The 22,793-nt window shown below is 39.8% G+C and overlaps 2 protein-coding genes across 5 annotated transcripts in view; one reads left to right on the top strand and one right to left on the bottom strand.

Annotated features, from left to right (window-relative positions):
- RSU1 (Ras suppressor protein 1) overlaps positions 1-22,793 on the bottom strand; it is a 355,370-nt gene that overhangs the window by 62,353 nt on the left and 270,224 nt on the right. For 3 of the 4 annotated variants that reach the window (XR_003796044.1, XR_003796046.1, XR_003796045.1), the window contains exon 9: positions 15,979-16,084. Coding sequence is in view for 1 of the 4 variants with exons in the window: in XM_029239184.1 (XP_029095017.1) it covers position 16,084 (1 nt within the window). In the remaining 3 variants the exon portion in view is untranslated. Of the gene's footprint in view, positions 1-15,388; positions 16,085-22,793 lie in introns of those variants that run through there. The other variant, XM_029239184.1, reaches the window with a different exon arrangement.
- The window catches only part of PTER (phosphotriesterase related), a 32,847-nt gene that overhangs the window by 8,355 nt on the left and 1,699 nt on the right, over positions 1-22,793 (top strand). The window contains 1 exon segment of the mRNA XM_029239181.1: positions 16,745-16,885. Within this exon segment, the coding sequence (XP_029095014.1) occupies positions 16,745-16,885 (141 nt within the window).

Genomic DNA, 22,793 nt, shown 5'->3' with positions numbered 1-22,793 from the left:
GGAGAGGCCACAACAGTGAGAGGTCCGCGTACCGCAAAAAAAAAAAAAAGTAAACAATTTTACCTTCCTTCATTCCTAGTAATACAAGAACTTTAGAAACCTCAGTTACTCACCATCTAAGTCTTAGGCTATATTTTCCAGGATGTGGGGTCTACCTGATTTTTTTTTTTTTTTTTTGGTCACACTGCACGGCTTGTGGGATCCTAGTTCCCCGACTGGGGACTGAACCCAGGCCCTTGGCAGTGAAAGCGTGGAGTCCTAACCACTGGACCACCAGGGAATTCCCTACTTGACTTTTTTTAATCCCAGTGATAAGACATTATTTTATTATTAAAAAACATGGTTAATGTAGATTTAGATTAACTTTTTTGCTTTTTTTCTTGGCTTATCATTTCCTCTCACATCTCAGACCTTTATCCTTAAATTATTACTTATTTCCTGAGGTCCATCATTTGAAGTTCCTTTACTGAGGGTCTGTTTTGGTAATAAATGCTTAGATTTCATGTGTCTGCAAATGCATTTATTCCTTCATTCATAAGAGATCATTTAATATAATAGATAATTTATAATAGTGAATTAGAATAGATAATTCTATTTAAAAGCTATTCTTTCCAAGCCCTTTCCATTTTTATCTGACATGTATTATTGCTGTTATATCAGCTCAAAGTAATTGTGCTTCCTTTGAAGTAACCTGTCTTTTTTTTTTTTCTGATGACTTGTAGCATCTTTTTCTCTGGTATTCTGTATTTTCCCTATGATCTATCTCAGTGTGAATTTCTTTTTTATTTTGTATGCTTGGAATTCCTCAGTAGAAGGGTCTTTTTCATTGTTTCTGGAAAATCTCAGCCATTGTCTCTTCAAATATTGCTTCACCCATATTTCCAGATTATTTACATTGTAAACTGTAAGTTGATATAGGTAGGATCTTAATACCTGCACTTCATACTTCCATCCATTTGCATCTCTGAGCTGTAATTTCTCCAGTTCCATCTTCCTATTTACTCCTTCTCTCTCCAGTGGAATCAATCTGCTGCTTGGTCTATCAATTTGGTCTATAACATTAAGAACTATAGTTTTTATTTTTTCTTCTGTAAGTTCTATTTGGTTACTTTTCAGATCTCCTTGATTAATTTTGATAATTACTTTTTCCTTCAACATGCTTTCAGCTTCATCTTTACAAAAACAATTAAGCATACAATGTTAACCTTGCACTTAATAAATCTAATTCCCACTGTCTTTTTATTCTGAGTGGATAGTTTGTTGGTTCTTCTGGCCCTCATTCATTATTTCCTTGTAAAATATTACTGTGATCTTAGATTCCTTGGAAATTATTACAAATCCTGGGTGGGAGGGTCTTTTCCTGGCCTTTTGTTTGTTTGCTATGTTTGTTTCTTATAGGCAGTCAGGGGGCATTACCAACCTGAGACTACTTTAAATTTTTAAAAATTAAAAGACAATTTTTACTGTGGTAAAATACACATAAAATTTACCATCTTAGCCATTCTGAAATGTCAAGTTTGGTTGTGTTCAGTACCTTCACGTTGTTGGGCAACTGATATCTAGAACTCTCTTCATTTGCACAACTGAAACTCTATAGCCACTGAACATCAACTCCCCATCCCCCCACCCCTGGCCCACGGCAACCGCCATTCGATTGTCTGTCTCTACGAATGTGACGACAGGTACGTCATACAAGTGGAATCCTACCGTATTTATCTTTCTGTGACTGTTTAAGCATTTGAGGGTTTTAGAACCACTCAGGTGCTATGAATTCTGGCCCCTAAACTCAGTAAGTGCAGGTTTGTGGTTATAGATTCTCATGGAAGACTTTTTTCCCAACTGCCTCCCCTCCACCAGAAGACAAGACTGAGGAAGACATATAATCTCCAAAGACTCCTCCTGTGGGCCAGATTTGCACTGAGTCCACCCACATGGGTGTTGTTTTGGGTGAGAGGAGTACTCCCTTCATGTGCTGGCAGAGGCTATGTCTCTGATTTATTTCTATTCAGCCCCAGTTCTTTCTCACTTTGTCTTTTAAAACCCCCCAGGCATCAAAAAAACAAACAACCCAATTACAAACCCAATTACAAAATGGGTGGAAGACCTGAACAGACATTTTTCCAAAGAAGACATACAGATGGTCATGAAAAGATGCTCAGTATTGTTAATCATCAGGAAAATGCAAATTAAAACCACAATGAGATCTCACCTCACACCTGTCAGAATGGCCACCATCAAAAAGAACACAAATAACAAATGCTGGTGAGGGTGTGGAGAAAAGGGATCCTTTGTGCACTGTTGGCGGGAGTGTAAGTTGGTTCAGTCATGTGGAAAACAGTACGGAGGTTTCTCAAAAAACTAAAAATAGAACTAGTATATGACTCAGCAATTTCACTCCTAGATATATATCCAAAAAAGCCAAAAACACTGATTCAAAAAGATACATGCACCGCAATGTTCACAGCAGCATCATTTACAATTGCCGAGATACGGAAGCAACCTAAGTGCCCATCAACAGTTGGGTAAATGGATAAAGAAGATGTGATGTCCAGGCCTACTAAAGAATGGACTTGAGGACACAGGGAGGGGGAAGGGGAAGCTGGGACAAAGTGAGAGAGTGGCATGGACATATATACACTACCAAATGTAAAATAGATAGCTAGTGGGAGGCAGCCTCATAGCACAGGGAGATCAGCTCGGTGCTTTGTGACCACCTAGAGGGGTGGGATAGGGAGGGTGGGAGGCAGACAAAAGAGGGAGGGGACATATGTATATGTATAACTGATTCACCTTGTTATAAAGCAGAAAGTAACACACCATTGTAAAGCGATTATACTCCAATAAAGATGTAAAAAAAAAATTGAAAAATTTTAAAAAAAAGATGTGATATCTATAAACAATGGAATACTACTCAACTGTAAAAAAGAATGAAATTTTGCCATTTGCAACAACATGAATAGATTTGGAGGGTATTATGCTAATGAAATAGAGAAAGACAAATACTGTATGATATCAGTTATATGTGGAACCTAAAAAATACAACAAACTAGTGAATATAACAAAAGAGGAAAGAGACTCACAGATACAGAGAACAAACTAGTGGTTACCAGTGAGGAGAGGGAGCGGGGAGGGGCAAGACAGCAGAAGGGGATTAAGAGGCACAAACTACTATGTATAAAATAAATAAACCACAAGGATATATTGTACAACACAGGGAATATAGTCAATATTTTATAATAACTAAAAATGGAGTATACGCTTTAAAAATTGTGAATCACTATGCTGTATACCAGAAACTTACATAATATTGTATACCAATTATACCTCAATAAAAAACAAACAAACATGCAAACGGCTGCTCTAGGTCACCCCTTACTCCTTATTTTCTCTGCTCTCTCTTTTGTTTCTGCCCCCTGAACAAGTCCTTTACTTTCCTACCAGCTTAGCCAGGCATTTAAAAATATGATATTTTGTCCCCTTTCATTTTATTCATTATTTTACATGTACTATGTTGGCAAGGTATCCTGTGAACGTTTAGCCTGCCCTACTGCTTGAACTGGCTCATACTAACTCTTAAAGAAGAATCTTTCTAACTCTATTTGTTTATACTTAAGACATGTAGGTAAGTGAGAAAATGAGGCCTGGCATTAATAGAACATAACCTTTCATTGAAAATTGTGAAATAAACGTTAACTTCTACAACAGTAGGACTTCCTTGTTCATAAAATCAAACTCTACGTGTGTGTGTGTGTGTGTGTGTGTATATATATATATGTTTACTCCTTGCTCATAAAATCAAACAACATGTATAGGTACATAAAATGTATATATACATATGTATATGTATTTTCTTTTAAACAACAAAGCTACAGTATCTGAGATTCACTGGCTGCCATTTCAATGCCTCCTTTTAAAATGGCCCAGGATGGAGTGGAGAGCTTGAAGTGACATGAGACAAACTCAGAGCATCCTAGAAAATCCTGAGACCAATTCTAGGACAGCCAGCCATTCTGTCCCTATATTATGGATTATTCAGGGTTCCAGGCCGGAAATACTATACCTAGAAGTATGAACATTTCAGAGGACAGGCAACTAGGGAAAATGGGCTTAGAAAAAGGAGTGCATTTGGAAAAACAAACCAAATAAAGTAACAGAAAAAAAAATTCAGGGAGGCAGAGGCAGGCAACTTTAGCTTTTTGATGTGAGTGTTCACAGCAAGACAGTTGCCAGGCTGGCGTTTGACTAGGTCAGCCTTTCACAGACTCTCTGAGGTCTGCTGGGCTGCACACACAATCTGACCTGTACTGAAAGGGCAAGGACTTCAGCTTCTATAATGGGGACAAATCACAAAAGAACATGTATTTCATGCAACAAAATGCACATACAACACACAAAAAGAAGAGCATCCTGAAAACAAGGCCTCCCGGAAAACAACAGGAATTTTTAGGCTTGAAAGAGAAGGTTCTGAACCCACAGGCTGCTGTGACTGTGGGTAGCAAGGTAAGATGCTGGCTCTGTCCTGCAACTCTTTTTAGGACACTGGGCTTTCTAGCCGGACTGCCGCTCAGCCTTGACTACCTGTAAAACTGTTCATTCATCCCCCTAAAGGTAGGATTTCTATCATTTGAGAATACAAAATAAAATATCTCCAGGTGTCCACAATCCATTGATGCAATTAAATTTTTTAAAGTTTTTCTAATCTTTTTTTTTTAATTTAATTATTTGGTTGCACCGGGTCTTAGTTGTGACAGGTGGGCTCCTTAGTTGCGGCACGTGGGCTCCTTAGTTGTGGCATGTGAACTCTCAGTTGCGGCATGCATGTGGGGTCTGGTTTCCTGACCAGGGATTGAACCCAGGCCCCCTGCATCATTGGGAGCATGGAGTCTTATCCACTGCGCCACCAGGGAAGTACCAACAATTAAATATTTTTAAAGATATATAAATCTTCACTAGCATTCATAAGGCACTTTACCTTAAAATAGATGCACACACACGAAAAACAACAACAACAAAACTGCTATGTGCCTATCCAAAAGAATCAGTTGAGACCCTGAGAGGGAAGAGTTAAGGAATGGCCAGCACCTTAGGACACCTCTGAACCACACTGTTGTCATGTGACCACTTGTGACCTGCTTCAGGTCATTTGCCTGGAGAGAACAGCCTGACAAGATAAATCTGCTTCTGTGTCTGGGCCCCTCCCCTAACCATCTGTTCTCTTTAAGAAATACAGGCCTGTGGAAGTGCCTGTGGACTGCGGTGGATGTAACCCTGGGGAACATTGTAGGGGGCTGCCCTTGACAGTTACAGCCGCCCAAAGTCAACATTTGTCGAAAAATAACACCAGCACTTATGTGTTCCCGTTTGGGCTTTTAATCCACAAAGGCTTTATGCCTTTTAATCACGTATTAAAACTTGACTACCTGTTAAAACTCTAGCCACATTTCCAGGTGGCATATGATCACAGCACTGCCTCTGCCCCTGGTTTGATACAGGGTATATGGGATTGAAGAAGATAACCCATAGAGAGTCTTTTTGCCATCCGCCTCCAAGGAATTTTTTCTGCAATGTACTATAGAGTAGCTGTAGGTATTTTTATGACAGCAAAATTCTGTCATCACCAAGGCAAGTTGGGTAGAGCAACATGGCTGGAAGGTATTTGGGTACTAACTATTTACTGATCAAACTCGGAGCCACTGGGACGGCCAAAGACAGGTGCTATGCCTCAATCTTTCTTCTACTTACCGATTTAACAAACCAAAGGGCTTTCATGGAAATCCAGGGCCTAGAGTTTGATTAGAGGCACAATGATAATTAAGTGCAGGAACACAGCACATCTCTCTCTTTGAAAATTTCTCCCTGTGGAAGGGAGAGGAATTTGACCCAAGGGTTTCTGAAAGAGGAGAAGGCAGATTGCAGTGGATGGGCTCTTTACCCCTGATTATTCAGGCCAAATTCGTCCACCTCCTTAAAGGACACAATTTAGATACATTTTTTTTCATGCTCTTAATTAGATAAAGTGAGTGAGTGGAAAATCATTTATTCATTCATTCAACAAATTATTTGTTAAGTGCCTAATTACCATATACCTGACACTAGGATGTAGCAGGGGACAAGACCCATTTTCTGCCTTCAACATGCTTACTTCATTATAATTATGGTGACTTAACCTTAAGGGTGTCTTTGTAAAGGCACCAAGAAATAATCATCTGGTATCCTTTGAACTGTACAGTTTTAATTCCTGTGAATACTAGTGAATTAATGTGAAACCATCCAAAAACAATTCCAGGCAAAAGTTCGGCAAACTTAAAACTGACCAAAATATTTTTATATATTTAAATAGCATGGAGGTACTTTTTTTTTTTAAAAAAAAAGAACAATTGGAATGTTTTGCGCATGACATGGTTTATAACACTTAGAATCCTCTGTGTACGGTGCTGTATTTCTTAACAGTTTGTCAGGATCGTGTGTATGCATGCATTACGTGCAAAATGCACAGTATGTGGTGAGAGGAATGAGTATGCCTTGTAGAGTATATACTTTGTACATGTTATATATAGTAAAGACAACTTACTTAGTCATATCAGCTCAGATCCAACTACGGAGTGAGAAATTAAAGACATTAATTCAGGCAACAAAGTAGGGGACTGATAAGCACATGAGAATTGTTAAGAGAAAATATGTACTAGTAACACTGCCCTGTTCTCATTTCCTAATATCCACTGACATTTCTTCTGTTACCCATATGGCATGAGACAGGAAAATGTAAGAAAAACGAGATGTCTTTAAACATACAATCATGGCTACTGGCATAGAATTAGGTATGACTGTAGCTAAAGTTTACATAAAAGTCTACACTGCAGCCCACAGAACGGGAGAAAATATTTGCAAATGAATCGACAGACAAGGGATTAATTTACAAAATATACAAACAGCTCATGATCAATATCAAAAAAACCAACCCAATCAAATATCAAAAAAACCCAATCAAAAAGTGGGTGAAAGATCTAAACAGACATTTCTTCAAAGAAGACATACAGGTAGCCAAGAGGCACATGAAAAGATGCTCAATGTCACTAATTATTAGAGAAATGCAAATCAAAACTACAATGAGGTATCACCTCACAATAGTCAGAATGGCCATCATCAAAAAAGCTACAAACAACAAATGCTGGAGAGGGTGTGGAGAAAAGGGAACCCTCTTGCACTGTTGGTGGGAATGGAAATTGATACAACCGTTATGCAGAACAGTATGGACGTTCCTTAAAAAACTAAAAATAGAGCTACCATATGATCCAGCAATCCCACTTTGGGGCATATATCCAGAGAAAATCATAATTCGAAAAGACACATGCTCTCCAATGTTCAATGCAGCACTATTCACAATAGCCAGGACACAGAAGCAACCTAAATGCCCATCGACAGAAGAATGGATAAAGAAGATGCGGTACATATATACAATGGAATAGTACTCAGCCATAGAAAGAATGAAATAATGCCACTTGTCGCAACATGGATGGACCTAGAGACTGTCATACCGAGTGAAGTAAGTCAGACAGAGAAAGACAAATACCATATGATATCACTTATATGTGGAATCTAAAAAAATGGTACAAATGAACTTATTTACAAAACAGAAATAGAGTCACAAATGTGAAAAACAAACTTGTGGTTATGGGGGGAAGGGGGAGAGGGATAAATTGGGGTTGACATATACACACTACTGTATATAAAACAGATAACTAATAAGGACCTACTGTATAGCACAGGGAACTCTACTCAGTGCTCTATAATGACCTATATGGGAAAAGAATCTAAAAACGAGTGGATATATGTGTATGTATAACTGATTCACTTTGCTGTACGGCAGAAAGTAACACAACATTGTAAATCAATTATACTCCAATAAAAAAAATTTTTTTTAAAGTCTACATCGGTTTGTAGAGAGCACTCAGTGACAAAGAAACACAAACCTTGAACACATTTCTGTGTGATGTCGTGTGGTGACATTGGCCACAGCTATTCTTTCATGAATGCAGTGCCTATTCTATGTCTGCCTGGGACAATGGAGAAAGAGGGAGTGCTGGGGTCACAGTGTCTGATTCTATTTCTGACACCAGCACTTACTTGCTAAGTGACCGTCAGCAAGTCATTTAAGCCTCCAGTCTTTTGCTCATCTGTCAAAAGGCATTAAGAAAAATTACTTTTTAACCCTTAATGTGTTAGGCAAATTTCCCCGACACTTGCAAAACTTATTTTAAAAGAAATAGAAAATCCAGGCAAATACTGGACAAACTGAAATGGAGCAAAACTACTTAATATACCTAAAAGTGCCGAATAAAATGCAATTAAGTTATGCTGGTAATTGGTATGTGTTGAGTATCCTAAATCGGACTCTTTAACAAAGACACTTGGGCGAATCAGCCCAATGTCAAGAGCAAACGAAGGCACTAGTCCTGTATTCTCTCTGATACATTATACCCACCAAAAGCTTCCACAAGTAATTTTTTTCTTCTAGAGACATTTTTCATGACTCTGACACCATTCCCGTGAAATATGACATTATAACAAAAAGGATTGCCATGTCTATGAGATTTATCTTCACTCTCCTCAATACCATCATTCCTTGAACTGTGTATCGCTTACATGAAAAACGCAACCTCTTTTGTGCTCTGTGGTAGCTGGAAAGTTCATATGGTAAAAAGCTCTTCCTAGGGTGGATAAACTGTGAAATCCATTTTAAAATGAGGTTTTAATTACATTTCGCAATTCAGAGCCAACTTCTGGTTTTGGTGTAATTTAAACAAGAGTTTTTTTCTCTTGCAGCCATCTGTTCCTTTTCCTCAAGCCTACACTTATGTCATAATATTGAAAATGTGACGTCATTCCCTCCTATGACATCACTAAACATCTCTGTACGATAAAGACCCAAGAAGAGAACTGAATCACGTGGGAGGAAGACGCCTGTTCAAATATAGATAATGAGGAATATGTAAAATAAATACATTGCAATCGGAATTATTTTTCTATTGCTTTTCATTCCCAGTTACTCTCTACAGTTGAAAAGACTGTTCCATACAAGTAATGCTTTATCACAAAAAAATCCTCTAAAAAAGACAAAAGAATCTTTAAAATACCTACATATATGGGAATAAACTAGTATATTAATGTGAATGCACCATCTGAATTGATGGCTTTGAGTTTGTGTGAAACCAGAGTTCCTGGTAAATATTTAATTGAAATAATAAATTATACTTTCTAGCCACAGACGATGTTTAGGCCGTACATTAAAAACTTACTTCATTCTATTCAGTTTCTATTTTTGACATTAAAAAATAAATTAAGTGAAATTCATCAATTAAGAATTTTTCAGATTTTGTAGGTAAGTTGCAACTGCCGTTAATAGTATAGAAATATACGTAGTGTTGTAAAATTATATTAACATTGAATTTATTAGGTTATAGTAATTTATATATTAGTTTCTTTTAAACATTGTATTACAACTATTTTAAAAGTTATTTTAGGTTGTTACACCAACAATTCTAGGTGAGTTTAATAATTCTTTTAAGTAGTTGTTGAAGAACTCTCATAAAATTATAAAGAATCCCACATGACGCTATCTGTACAAATACGCATTGGTTTTAAATTAAGAAATTCAGTGAAGAGGGAGACAGGACTTTTTTGGAGTTCTTTTGTGGTAAACAATTTTTATAATAATCAGTCATTGAAATTAAACATTGTTTTAAATAAATCGGTTATATATAAGCATCTCATTATTGTATTTTTAAGTTAAAAATTTTTTTTTAATTACTTGGTCGAGTTCATAAGTTTTGGCACTGAAGATATTCTGTGCTTCTGTATGTGTCAGGCCCTGAGCTAGTCTAGTCTCAAAATACAGCGACACTCACAGCGCTTACCCTCCGGGCCCCGGAATTCACAGACTGGAGTAGCTGATCAATTCCAACGAAGTCACTGCACAGTATAATGGAAAGTGCACTAGCCTAGGAGTTCCTGGAATTCCTGGGTTCTTGATCACTTAAAAGACCCAAGCTTTATTTCTTCATTTCTGCAATCGTGTTAATATGCAGCATCAGTATTTCACCAGTTCATTATGAGTTTCAGAACCTGCCCTTTCCATGCTCGTGGTAGCATTTAATGATGCCAACATCTAATGAACTGCCCGTGGCAGGCCCTTGATTCTCCTTCTACACTTCTGTCACTATGGAGACCGTGTCCCACCACTTACTCTTCCTTCTTGCCCTATTCTGGTCAATGACAGTATTATTCGCCCAGATGTTAGTCTAAAGTCCCCTCCCCTCTGCAGCCCCACATGTTAAAACCTGTCTACCACACTAAGATCTCCAAATACAGCCCCTCTGATGTATTCCTCACTTAATTCAGGTCCTCATTGTCACCTGAACTACTGTAATTGTCTCCAAACAGGAACCACCCCCTTAGCTTTGCTCCCTAATCTAGCCTCCAAATTGCCATCATTTGGATCTTTGCAAACACAAATCTGATTACATTCCCCCACCCCGATTTACGATCCTTCAGTGGTTCTGTGTCACCTTCAGCACAAAATCCAAACATCTTGGTCATCTGGTCCCCACCCATCTCTCCATCTCATCTCCCACCCTCTCTAGTGCATAGGCAAAATCTGGGCTAAAGCCACACTGCCCGTGACTTTGAGTAACCTATTTCCAACCTAGTCCGTCTGGTGGACATACCCTATTCTCTGATCTACTAGGCAGAGTCTTTCTTCAATATACAACTCATCAGAGATTTTGTTCTCTATGAAGCTTTTCCTGGATGAGCCAAGCAGTGTTTGATATCTCCTTCTTTGTGTCAATCCAGTTCCTAGTAGTACTTTCTTAGACTTGGTAAGGTCTGAAAAGCCATTCTGTGTTTCCATGTCTCTTTTCCCTAATAGACACTGATCTTCTTGAAGGATGAGACCCTGTATTATTTGTCTTTTTTTCCCCGGCTCATACTTCATAGTAAGTAGATGATCAACAATTTCTTATTAGATGGATGGGTGGGTGGGTGGATGGATGGATGGATGGATGGATGGATGGATAGATGCGTCTCCCCTCATGCACTTTAGCTCTGATAAATTACAGCCTTATCTTCTAGAAATGACAAGCTCTTTTACCTCTCAATAGGTGTTCTCCTGGATTATCCATCCGTCACCGGACACTTAAACCCCACCAACCTACATCTGAGTAGTTTTCTTCAAGACTCAACTCAAAGGAATCACCTCTTTCATTATTCTTTCATAATACTTTGTATGTATTTGTACTATAAAAAGCTTTCAACACATTTAATTGTAATTATTAATTTAGATATCTATCTCCTTCCCTAGACTTTCAGTTCTTTGAGACAGCAGCTTAAATTTCTTATTCATAGGAGTATCCCCAGCACAAAGGCTAGCACGGGGTAGGTGATAGCACAAGACAGTAAATGTTGGCTGAATTAATTCATGAAGGTGTGCTTGAATGTATGAGACGAAATCATGCATTTGCGAGTATCTTGAAACTGTAAAAACCCAAGACAAATGTTAGGTAATGTCATCATCTTGATTACACCACGTGTTATATCCTTTCCTCTGCTTCTTAGTTCTTGCTTCCCAGACAGCGCAAAGCTCCTTGTCTAAATTATCTCTTCACACAGACTTCCTTGTTCCCACTCAGAGTGCATTTTGACATTAAACTACACCCCTCAGCTCTTGGATCAGATCTAGAATATAAAGAGGTTTGAAAAACAGAATCAACTGTCTTGCGTTTTAATACTGGCCTTAAAACATGTATGTACGTGATAACCATATTCTGAAAATGAAGATAGCCAAATGGCATCAGAGAACCATTTTCTTAGTTAATAGCAATATATTTGTCATAAATATAAGCCCGTTCCTTACATAGAGAGAATCTGTGTACTGGTTGAAGAGCAAAAGTGTCAAACATGCAACAAAAGAAATGATATAGTATGAATAACAAGAACAAATACTTGATTCAAACACCTCGTCTTCCTCTTGGGAAATCTCAGGACATTTTACAAATGACATTGCAATCAACTTCATTCACCTGGAAGAAGGGACTTTCTCCAGTGTGAAATGCAGTAGCTCTTCTGCATCTCAAAGTCACCTCATTGACTATTTAGGGCAAGAGGTGAAAGATATATACCTTAAAGGCTGGGGAAGACTGGAATAAGAGAGAATATAATTATTCATGGGTATAGAATATGGAATGAGGAAAACTGGCTGCGGTTGACACCTTCGCTCTTATAAGAAGTGCTATGAGATCACTGAGGGGCAGGACCTCCGTTTAATCCTCTTCTGACAGACGTCAAGCAGAGGACATTTTCCCCTGGTACCATTTTGACATCTGGGGTCAATCCGTTCTCCAAGTGAAAAAAAAGTCACATGCATAAATGCAACTTCAGTAGCACCTTGACAATCCCTGGAAGTCATCCAGCGGAATGTCAGTTTAATGTAGTTAAGTCACCTTGTTAGACATTCACGGTGCAAGGTGAGATGCTTTTGTGATGGGGTGTATTTCTCCATAGGTAAGTGCTGACGTAAGGAATGGAGCAGCTGAGGCGGGTGAATGCTGTCATCACGAAAGGGGCAGCAGGGTCTAAGAACATGGCTTCTGAAGATGAACGCAATTTGCATTTATTCACCACCTCCTCCTTTGGGGAGTTGAGACTTACAAGCTTTTCTGAGACTTAGTTTCCTCATCTATAAAATGGGGATGATCATACTTTTCTCATGTAGTTTTTGTAAAGATTAAACGAGAAAGGGCCGTTTATTTTGCCTGAGGACTGCTGTTTTATTTTCTTGCTTCACCTACATCTCCATCCTACCGCCTCATTAATATCTAATACCAAACTCATTTTATTTTCAGGGCTGTCTTCTGAAAAGTATGTCTGATCATTGACCTACTTTTTCCTGTGGATTTTATACTATGTTTCCTCCTTCAATAGGGAGAATTTAAGTGCACTCATGTCTTAGTTGCCTTCACACTAATGTTTAGTTATCTAGGATGTGTCACATCATCAAATGTCACTACTAATAATAATATGCATATATGTATGTACATACACATATGTATGTGTATGTGTGTGTGTGTGTGTGTGTATGTATGTGTATTTATCCTGGCTTTCTAATGACAGCAAATTTGTCTGCCTCCTTTTTAAACAGCATTCTCCTGATGGTCAAAATCAGCTTAATTGCTTCTTTTCTGAAATCTTCTTGCCTACATATGACTGTGAAATTTTTAAGAGTGTTTTACAGAGGGACCATTTCCCTCAAAGACACACTCCTTTCTATGTGCTGTTCTACAGGGTAAGAACTCCCAGGGATTACATTTGAAACTTCCATGTGTAGATGAATCTTACTGAACATGTTCGTCTTCCTCTAGAAAGTGAACCCTGCCTATGGTGCCATTCTTCCGATAACATTTCCAATACAGGCAGGATTTATATATAATTGACATCTGGAGATCTAGATGCCTACGTTCCCCAGCCCTCTCTGAGATGAGGTTTTTGGAAGACCACATCCATGAAGATCACTCAGGGCCTCGTGGGCCACTGTTAAGGCCCTGGCTTTTTCTCGGAGGGAAGTGGGGAGCTATTGGTGGGTTGTGAGCGGAGGAGAGACCTGATCTGACTTAGGTGTGTAGATAGATTTTGGTTGCTGTATTGGAATAGACTGTAACAGAGGAAAGGTAGAGAAGTAGGGAGAGTACTTGGGAATCAATTGCAGGGATCCTGCAAGAGAAGATGGTATTTTGGACCAGGAGGGTAGCAGGGGAGGTGGTGACATATTTGGATTCTGGTCCTATTTTGAAAGTCAAACCAAAAGTCTATCTTGATGGGCTAGATGTAGAGTGATTCAGAGGAAGAAAGAGGAGAAAGCTCCAAGATTTTTGGCCTGAGCACTGGATGGATGGAGTTGCCATCAACTTAGCTGGAGCAGCTGGTTTGGGGCAGGACATGAGGGGTTTAGTTCAAGGCATGTTAAGCTTGAGTTGCCTATTAGACATCCAAGTAGAGATGGCAATTAGGCATGCAAGTCTGAACTTCAGGAGAGAGGACCTCATTATAGAAGACCCTTAATATGTGCCACTTAGTATTTGTAAGAGGCTTAGAGCAACATAAGGCTCCTAGTAAGAAAGTAAGCAATGGTCACAATTAATATAGTTCCTTCTCCTCCTCTGACCATATTATTAGAAATATCCAAAATACCTGTAATGGCCAAATCCTGTCTATTACATGTTGTTATGCTTTGAGCTACTGATTGAAGACCTCCACAAACTAAGCCTTTCTTACTTTTTTGGATAACCTCCATTTTTCAAGTGCAGTTTTTGAGGGTACTGCGGGGAGGGAACTACATTTCAAAATAAAAATTAAAACACACAATGTGCACACAAAGTCAACGTAATTCTGGAAAATGTCCTTTGAGGATAAAATATGTAGCACTGGGACTTCCCTGGTGGCACAGTGGTTAAGAAGCACCTGCCAATGCAGGGGACACGGGTTCGATCCCTGGTCCGGGAAGATCCCACATGCCGCGGAGCAACTAAGCCCGTGCGCCACAACTACTGAGCCTGCGCTCTAGAGCCCACGAGCCACAACTACTGAAGCCCGTGCACCCTAGAGCCCGTGCTCCGCAACAAAGAGAAGTCACTACAATGAGAAGCCCGCGCACCTCAACAAAGAGTAGCGCCCCCCTCGCCACAACTAGAGAAAGCCCGCGCGCAGCAGCGAAGACCCAACACAGACAAAAATAATAAAAAATTTTAGAAAAGGAAAAAAATACTAAACTTATCTCTTCCCCCTTATGTTATTTTAATTGTGTATATTTCATTTTTAAGCATGGTTCTTTGGGGAAAACAGAATATGTTTACTATAGTAAAACACATATTCTTTTAGCCTAGTAATTTTGGAAGCAAAAATGGTCTCCATGGTAAGAAGATAGAAAAGGAGTGGTATTAATAGAAGGTAGCACAGAGCTAATGTGCATTTTATAGCATAAAGGAAAGACGTTTTTAGCCTCCCTGCCTTAAACAACATCGTGAACTCTAAGTTACGCTAAACTGGTGAACAGAATAAAAAGGAGCCAGCTACGATATGATGGCTGAGTGAAAGTCAAGACCAGCTCTCCGGCAGCAGCCCAGGACAGCAGAGTCCTCTCACACTCGGACACAGAGGCTTAATTGGTCCTCCTAGGGTTTGGAAGAGAGGCTTTGAAAATACTTCTGACCTCTTAGAAGCAGATTTATAGACATACAATAGTGCTTTAATCCTTGCATCCTGGCATTGCCAAAGTAATAGGATATCAGAATGGATAAAACCCTAATAAGACAAGGATTATCTGATGTTGCAACTCTTCTCCAAGCCCATCTTGGATCCCAAACAATCACTTCCTTGCTCTAGGTCGTTAACTCCCTTCACACAATGTTTAATGAGGTGTATTTTTTCCTTCACATTTTTTCCATATTGCCTCCTGGTAGGATTTTTTCTTTCTGTCTTTCCTATTTCTCTCTGTGCTTGAATCTCTATGATGGCATTTTGGGAGTTAATTTTAGGCATCCTTTTTACTTGTTAGAGTCTCAATTTCTTGAGATAATCTACTCGTTCCAGACTCAACTCTTCTGTCTGTAGCCTGCACTCATCCTATATTTTTCTCCATTTCCCATTCATTTACACAGTCTTACAAAGAGTGATATTTTTACTATGATCTCTACTGAAGTGAGAAGATAGCCATAAAATTAACATAAAATAATAAATTCTGTTTAAAAAATAAACACACCAGAACATAAATATCTCTAGGAGTATTGCCCCTCCTTTTTCTAAAAAAAATTGCAATGATATTCACATATGCTTTGGAATTAATTTTAGAACTGCTTTATGATCCTCACAAGAAAATCGCCCTGTTACCTTACCTTGGCTTCCTGTTTTATCCAGATCAGTATTACTCACCTAATTCTCCAGTCCTGATGCCAAATTTCCTCTGATACTTTCCACAGTTCACAGCAGTCCCACTAAGGATTTTCAAAGGAATACGGAGCATATCCTGAAGACAATTCTGAAAAAGAATTACAAAATTGTTTTGGAGATGACAGCATAATTAAAATGTCTATAGTTCCCAAGTCCTTGAGATGGGAAAACTCCCTTTTGGATGGGAATTTTCCCTAATTTCTGGTAACAAATTGAACTATTTTATAGTTACATCATAAAAGCCAACTTAAAAGTTCTTTTACTTGATTTCAACTACATTCCAGTACATAGTGTGCTTAAAACTTTGAATCTGTATATGTGAAAACTATGCTCTTGTTTTTTTGTTTGTTTTTGGCCACACCACGTGGCATGTGGGATCTTAGCTCCCCGACCGACCAGGGATCAAATTGGCGTCCCTGCATTTGGAAGCTTGGAGTCTTAAGCCCCGGGCCACCAGGGAAGTACCTGGAAAATATGCTCTTAAGAGTAACAATATGGGGCTTCCCTGGTGGCGCAGTGGTTGGGAGTCCGCCTGCCGATGCAGGGGACACGGGTTCGTGCCCCGGTCCGGGGAGATCCCACATGCCGCGGAGCGGCTGGGCCCGTGAGCCATGGCCGCTGAGCCTGCGCGTCCAGAGCCTGTGCTCCGCAACGGGAGAGGCCACAACAGTGAGAGGCCCGCGTACCGCAAACAAACAAACAAACAAACAAAAAAAGAGTAACAATATGTCTGTCTTATTGTCTCTAGGACTCTCCTTGGCAAGGGGGAACTACTGGAGTTTGCTCAACTTGGCTGTTACTTGGAATATGATCTCTTTGGTTCTGAACTTTTCCATTATCAGTTCAACCCGGAAATTGACATGCCCAATGATAATAAAAGAATTGCAAGGTAAACATGATGAAATCTCTCATGGTATTTCCTTTTACCATCTCTTTTGGATTTTCTTATCTGGGTGGGTATGAGCAAAGATTCAGAAAACAGTAAGCAGGCAGAACCTGGGACTTGCAGAGAAAAATATATCAATGCTGTTTCAGGAAGGCAAATCTCTATATATTATTTTGAGGAGAAAATGAATCAGCCTCAGTAGGCAGAAGCTTCGCAAAGCCTTAGTTCAGTGCAGATGGGCAGCTGATAAGAAATACAGACAATTCTCAATCTCTGCTCTGACAATAAAAGAACAAAAGACATTTCCCTCTTTTTTACTCTTAACGAAGTAAGCTGTTTCTTTCTCAGGCTGACCACACCTGAGGTCCTAACCTCCTATAATTAATTTTTGAAATGCTTTACTTAAAATATTCACTAAAGAGGTGACTGCAACGTACAGGCTATAAGTATAATGTCTAAAGGTCAAACATTATATAAAATCCAACCTCTCAAAATTGTCCAATATTTTGGGGATGAAAGCAAATAATTGTACAAGTCATTCTCTGCAACCAAGTGGAAAATTTCCGGAGTCAAGGCTGGATGCTACCTGGTTTGTCTTGGTTACATGGTGATATGAAGACTGAATGCACCAAGTTAGGGAATGTGGGAGGAGAAATAGATTTGGGATTGACAGGATGACTTTATCTTGGGAATATCGTGTTGCTATCTGGTGGGGCCCTGGGATAAGGGTGTGAAGCTCAGGACAGAGACTTGGACATAAATCTAGACATTGTTGGCTTGCCTGTGACAGTTGGAAGCGTGGGAATGAATGAGATCACTCAGAGAAGAGAATGAGGACAGAGCTCTGGTGACCACCAACACTTAAGGGATGAACTCAGGAACAGACCCTCAGAGACAGGTTGAGAAATTTTCAAAGCGTTAAGAATATCAGAGAAATGCATTTTTATGAAAGTTGTTGGAGAAGAATACTTAAAGCAGAAGGGCTTGAACACTTTTAATATGTGGCAGATATCAAGTGAGATAAAGACTGAAAAGTATCCACTGGATTTCACAATCAGGAAGTTGTTTGTTTTTTTTTTAATTTTATTTTTGGCTGTGTTGGGTCTTCGTTGCTGCACACGGGCTTTCTCTAGTTGCTGCAAGTGGGGGCTACTCTTTGTTGTGGTGCGCGGGCTTCTCATTGCGGTGGCTTCTCTTGTTGCGAAGCACAGGTTCTAGGCACGCAGGCTTCAGTAGTTGTGACTCGTGGGCTCTAGAGCGTAGGCTCAGTAGTTGTGGCACACGGGCTTAGTTGCTTGGTGGCACGTGGGATCTTCCTGGACCAGGGCTCGGACCCGTGTCCCCTGCATTGGCAGATGGATTCTTAACCACTGTGCCACCATGGAAGCCCAGGAAGTTTTTATTTCAGTCAATAAGTGCAGTATTGGCAGAAAAGGCTTGAGGAACGAGTAGAAGGTGACGAAGAGGACAGAGGCTACTCTTTCAAGAAGCTTGATAGCAAAGGGAAGCAGGGCTGGAGCACTGGAGCTAGAAGTCCAGACAGGACCAAAGGAAGGTTTTGTTAGGAGACAGAGAGAATGAATCCAGGGAAGTGGTGCCTAATCTACAGGGTTATTATAGAATTTATATGAAATAAAATATGCGGTTTTTAGCTGAGTGTCTGGTGTAGACTATGGAAGTGGTCAGTCAATGTTAACCTAAAAAACATCTGGACAGGTAAGAGATATAGAGGAAGGCTCCTAAGGAGACAAAGAGATGGAATCTGGGCAGCAAATAGGAAGTTGGTTGAAAGGAGGTATACCTTCTCCATGGAAATGAGAGCAGGTGAGGCAGGTAATGGAGTGAGTGCAGAACGGTGTTTTGGTGAGAGGAACAGGAAACTGAGGACAGATGATCCCGTGTGATCTCTAGGGCGCCTGTGAAGGAGACATGGTCATCTCCTGAGAAGGAAGGAATGGATTCAGGGCAGGACCTTGTAGAGGAGGATAAAGGCTGGGAGTGGATGGTGAATGAATGAGAGAGAGATACTGTTGTGTGGAAGACCCAGTGGAGGCCAGAGATCATGACTGCATGACTGTCTATTGGCACCAATGTCCATGATTTGGTGATTATTTTCCAAAAAAATGTTTTGTGTTTTGGTAATAGGACCAAAGAAATTTTGTGAGTAGAAGTACGAGATAGAGACAGAGAGCTTGAGGGTTGGGGTTCTGTCTGAAAAACGTGGTTGATATCGGCGGGACCATGGAGGGGTTGAGATGAGGGTCACGAGGTCCAAGCTGGAGGGAAGAAAGTGTAGAGAGAGATGGAGAGATGTCCAGGAATAACATAGCAGGGGAAAATCCCTGGATGCTTGAAGCAAATGGGTGAATACAGATAGTGGAAGAAGGTGAGCAAAAAAGTAGAAGGATGGAACTCCTGGTCAGAGTGGGGAAAGGAAGGTTGAGTGGAAGTAGTTCTCCATGGCGACACGGAGCAGAACAGGGTTCTGACTGTAGAAAACTGGTTGGAATGGGAGTAAAAGCCAAACTGCAGCAGAGAAGTGATGTCCAGAAACTGTGAGGCTCAAGCAGCAGGAGTTGAACACATGTACATTGGGTTTGAGGGGGTGGTCTTGAGCCAGGGGCCACAGCTGAGACAGCCTTAGGGTCTTTCCCCCGGGAAGTCTATCCTTACATGTATGCCTTCTACTGTCCCTGTGTACTGGCAGACCTCCTTGATGAGCTTATTAACAGTAAAATAGGCTTCAAGTTTAATATCATCAGACAGAGTTGACTGACGTTACAGTAGTTTTGTATATAAATATGGAGACACTCAGCTCTACACGAGCAAACTGCTTTGACTGTTCTGAGCAGAATCGCTAGGGCTTTTTTTTTTTTTTTTCTACTACTCAAACCAGTTCTTTGATAAACAGATTTATTGGTTTGTTTGTTTTGTTTTATGATTTTAATTTCCTTGCCCAGGAGTACCACTCAATACAGGCAAACAGGTTTCCTAAGAGTCCTACTAGCTTGGACCATACTCAGAGGTGAATATTCTCTGGAATTTAAAATGGGGTGCTGTGTAGACCTTCCTCATCTTTCATGACCTCAAAACCATGATTTCCTGATGAATGCCCTCAACACACGTTTTACAATTCATCTCGGAAATAGGAAGTTTGCTCCCAGGACCTGCTTTGTTTCTCTAAGCCCGTTTACGGCAGTGAGCTGTATCTTCTCCGCCCCTATGCTTTCCATGACACTCCTAGACCTGAAATAAAAGAGGGAATCTGCAGAGGGAGGTCTATGGGGATATGAGCGTTCACTGAGCTAAATGTAAACATTCTAGATGTACGGAAATACATCAAAAAGTATATATATGTGCATGTGTGTTTGTGTATATCTATGTATCTGTGTATATATGCATCCTTAATCTTTGTAAATTAAAACCATGCATTAAGTCCCTGGACTCAAGTACAGCTCACGGTAATTACTAAATGACTTTTGGGTTGTGTGTGTACCCCCTTGTCCCTACCTCCTGGGCACCCGATTTTCATCATTCATCAGCAGTCCTTCTCTGAGCCTCAGTAATCTCAAAGCTTTGAAGTGCAAGAACAGAGAAGCACGCTTCTGCCTACCTCTGGTTTTCGGCACCAGAAATTCTGTGTCTAACACCTGTTTTCAATCTTATGCTCCATTTCTCAATCTTATTATATCTCTGCCTTTTCACACTTTGTAGTCTCTCTCTAATATTTGTTTGCAAAACACTAACTCATTTGTATTTCTATAGTTACTGTGATTTTTTGTCTTCTCATCTGTATTGGTTCCTTCCTTCTGGCGGTCTCTCTCTAAATACTGTTCTTCTACACAATGGCGCAGCATATGAGACGATCTCTTATTTTAGGAGTGACCAGGCAGTTTTCCTGATAGTCAGGAGATAATTATGTTTCTAGAGCCAGAACATTCTCTTTCTCATGAGATAACTAGTCTCCAGATTCTTGACTTAATGAGTTCTAAGGGTTCCCATTTTGAAATGAGTATCTTTCCATGCTACTGTGCAATTCAGTGGCTTTGTGCTTCAGGATATGACACAGGCCTCTTACAGGAATCTGTTTACACAAATGTGCCTCTGTAGTAATAAGATATCTCTTTTTCTCAGACAAGGAAAAGAGACAAAAATGCTCAGAAAAGACACAGGGGAAAGTGTACCCTAAAATTTCCTGTAAGGTGATACTCCTTTTCAGTTGCGGATCAAGGTTTGTCACACTATGTTTCAGCACTGTGCATGCATCTGACAAATCTTTCTCTCTTTTCATAAACGATCGTATAACTGCCTTAAATAATTCCCTTAAAGAGAGTTCATTCCACAAGTAACTTCAGATCAGGACTTTTGGACATTATACAAATTTTAGAGAGGCAGGTAATGCCCTACCCCTATAGAGGGGTAGGTAGGGATATAGGGAATTCAGAGGTAGGGGATTAAGAGGTATAAGCTATTATGTATGAAATAAGCTCCAAGGATCTATTGTACAACATAGGGAATATAGCCAATATTTTATAATAACTATAAATGGAGTATAACCTTTAAAACTTGTGAATCACTATACTGTACATTTGTAACATATACTATCGCACATCAACTATACTTCAATAAAAAGAAAGAAAGAAAGAAGCAAATAATGATGGTGGCACAGCTAGCACTCTATTCTTAGGACACACGTGAGGTACGTGTGACGTGAACGCAGATTTCTAGACAAAACACCCAGGTTGGCTCTTTTCTGGCATTCCTTTGGCCTGCAAACATAAGATCTAATCTTTAAGTATAATTTCTTTTAAAATGTATGTTCTCAGAGGGCAAGGCTTTGTGCTCGAGGTTTTTGATGCAGTGGCCCCCATTTTGCTTGCTGTAGTAGTTATTAAATATGACTCATGCACTAGAATGCCGAGAAATGCTACCGAAACAAAAAAGATACCTTTCAAATAATTAGTCCTTGGCAGAAGGCGCTACCCATCCATCTAGATCCATTTGGAAATCTAGGGATCGACAAGACAAGACAGAAAATGCCAGAGAACAGCCATGGTCTCCAAGCTGCATCTCCTGCCACCAGAGACCCATGGAAGTCACGGCAGACAATGCCCAGGGTCCAGACCTATACAGATGGTGGCTGTCAGAGGTGACCGACTCACATTACAGATTACAGCACTTAACAAAGCCAAGAGGATTAGATGTTTAGACAATAGGCAGGAAGCCATTCTGTAGTCAACTGACTATAAATTTAAAGGAACAGCTCATTATTTATAGCAATCTTAATGAAATGGAAGGAAGAAAGAGTAAATTTTTATTGGCCAATTTAATCCAATGCTCCCAGACTATTACTAAGTCAAAATTCCCATCGGCTTCAAAAGGACTAGCGCAGAGGGACCGTAACTGACCTTTAAAAATGACTAGCAATCTAAAATATGACACAAATGAACCTATCTACGAAACGGAAACAGACTCACAGACATAGAGAACAGACTTGTGGCTGCCAACGGGGTGGCGGGTGGGGGAGGGATGGATTGGGAGTTTGGGTTTAGCAGATGCAAACTATTACACAGAGAATGGATAAACAACAAGGTCCTACTGTAGAGCACAGGGAACTGTATTCAATACCCTGTGATAAACCATAATGGAAAAGAGTATGAAAAAGAATATAAATATATGTATAATGGGGTCACTTTGCTGTACAGCAGAAATTAACACAACACTGTAAACCAACTATACTCCAATAATAGTTAGTTAAAAATAACTATCAAGCTCGTCATATGCCCTTCATTTTCAAACCAACTGATTTTACTCTCAGAATGTTTTACGTGTACAAAGATTCCTTTTGTTTCCCTGTTTTAATCACAAACAGTCGTTGATTTTATTTGCTAGGAGAAAAAGGAGAGACAGA

Source organism: Monodon monoceros, unplaced genomic scaffold (assembly GCF_005190385.1).
Source record: "Monodon monoceros isolate NGI ecotype Baffin Bay Population unplaced genomic scaffold, NGI_Narwhal_1 Super_Scaffold_21, whole genome shotgun sequence".
NCBI lineage: Eukaryota > Metazoa > Chordata > Mammalia > Artiodactyla > Monodontidae > Monodon > Monodon monoceros.
The sequence above is the reverse complement of the archived record's forward strand: the minus strand, read 5'-3'. Positions and strand labels throughout refer to the sequence as shown.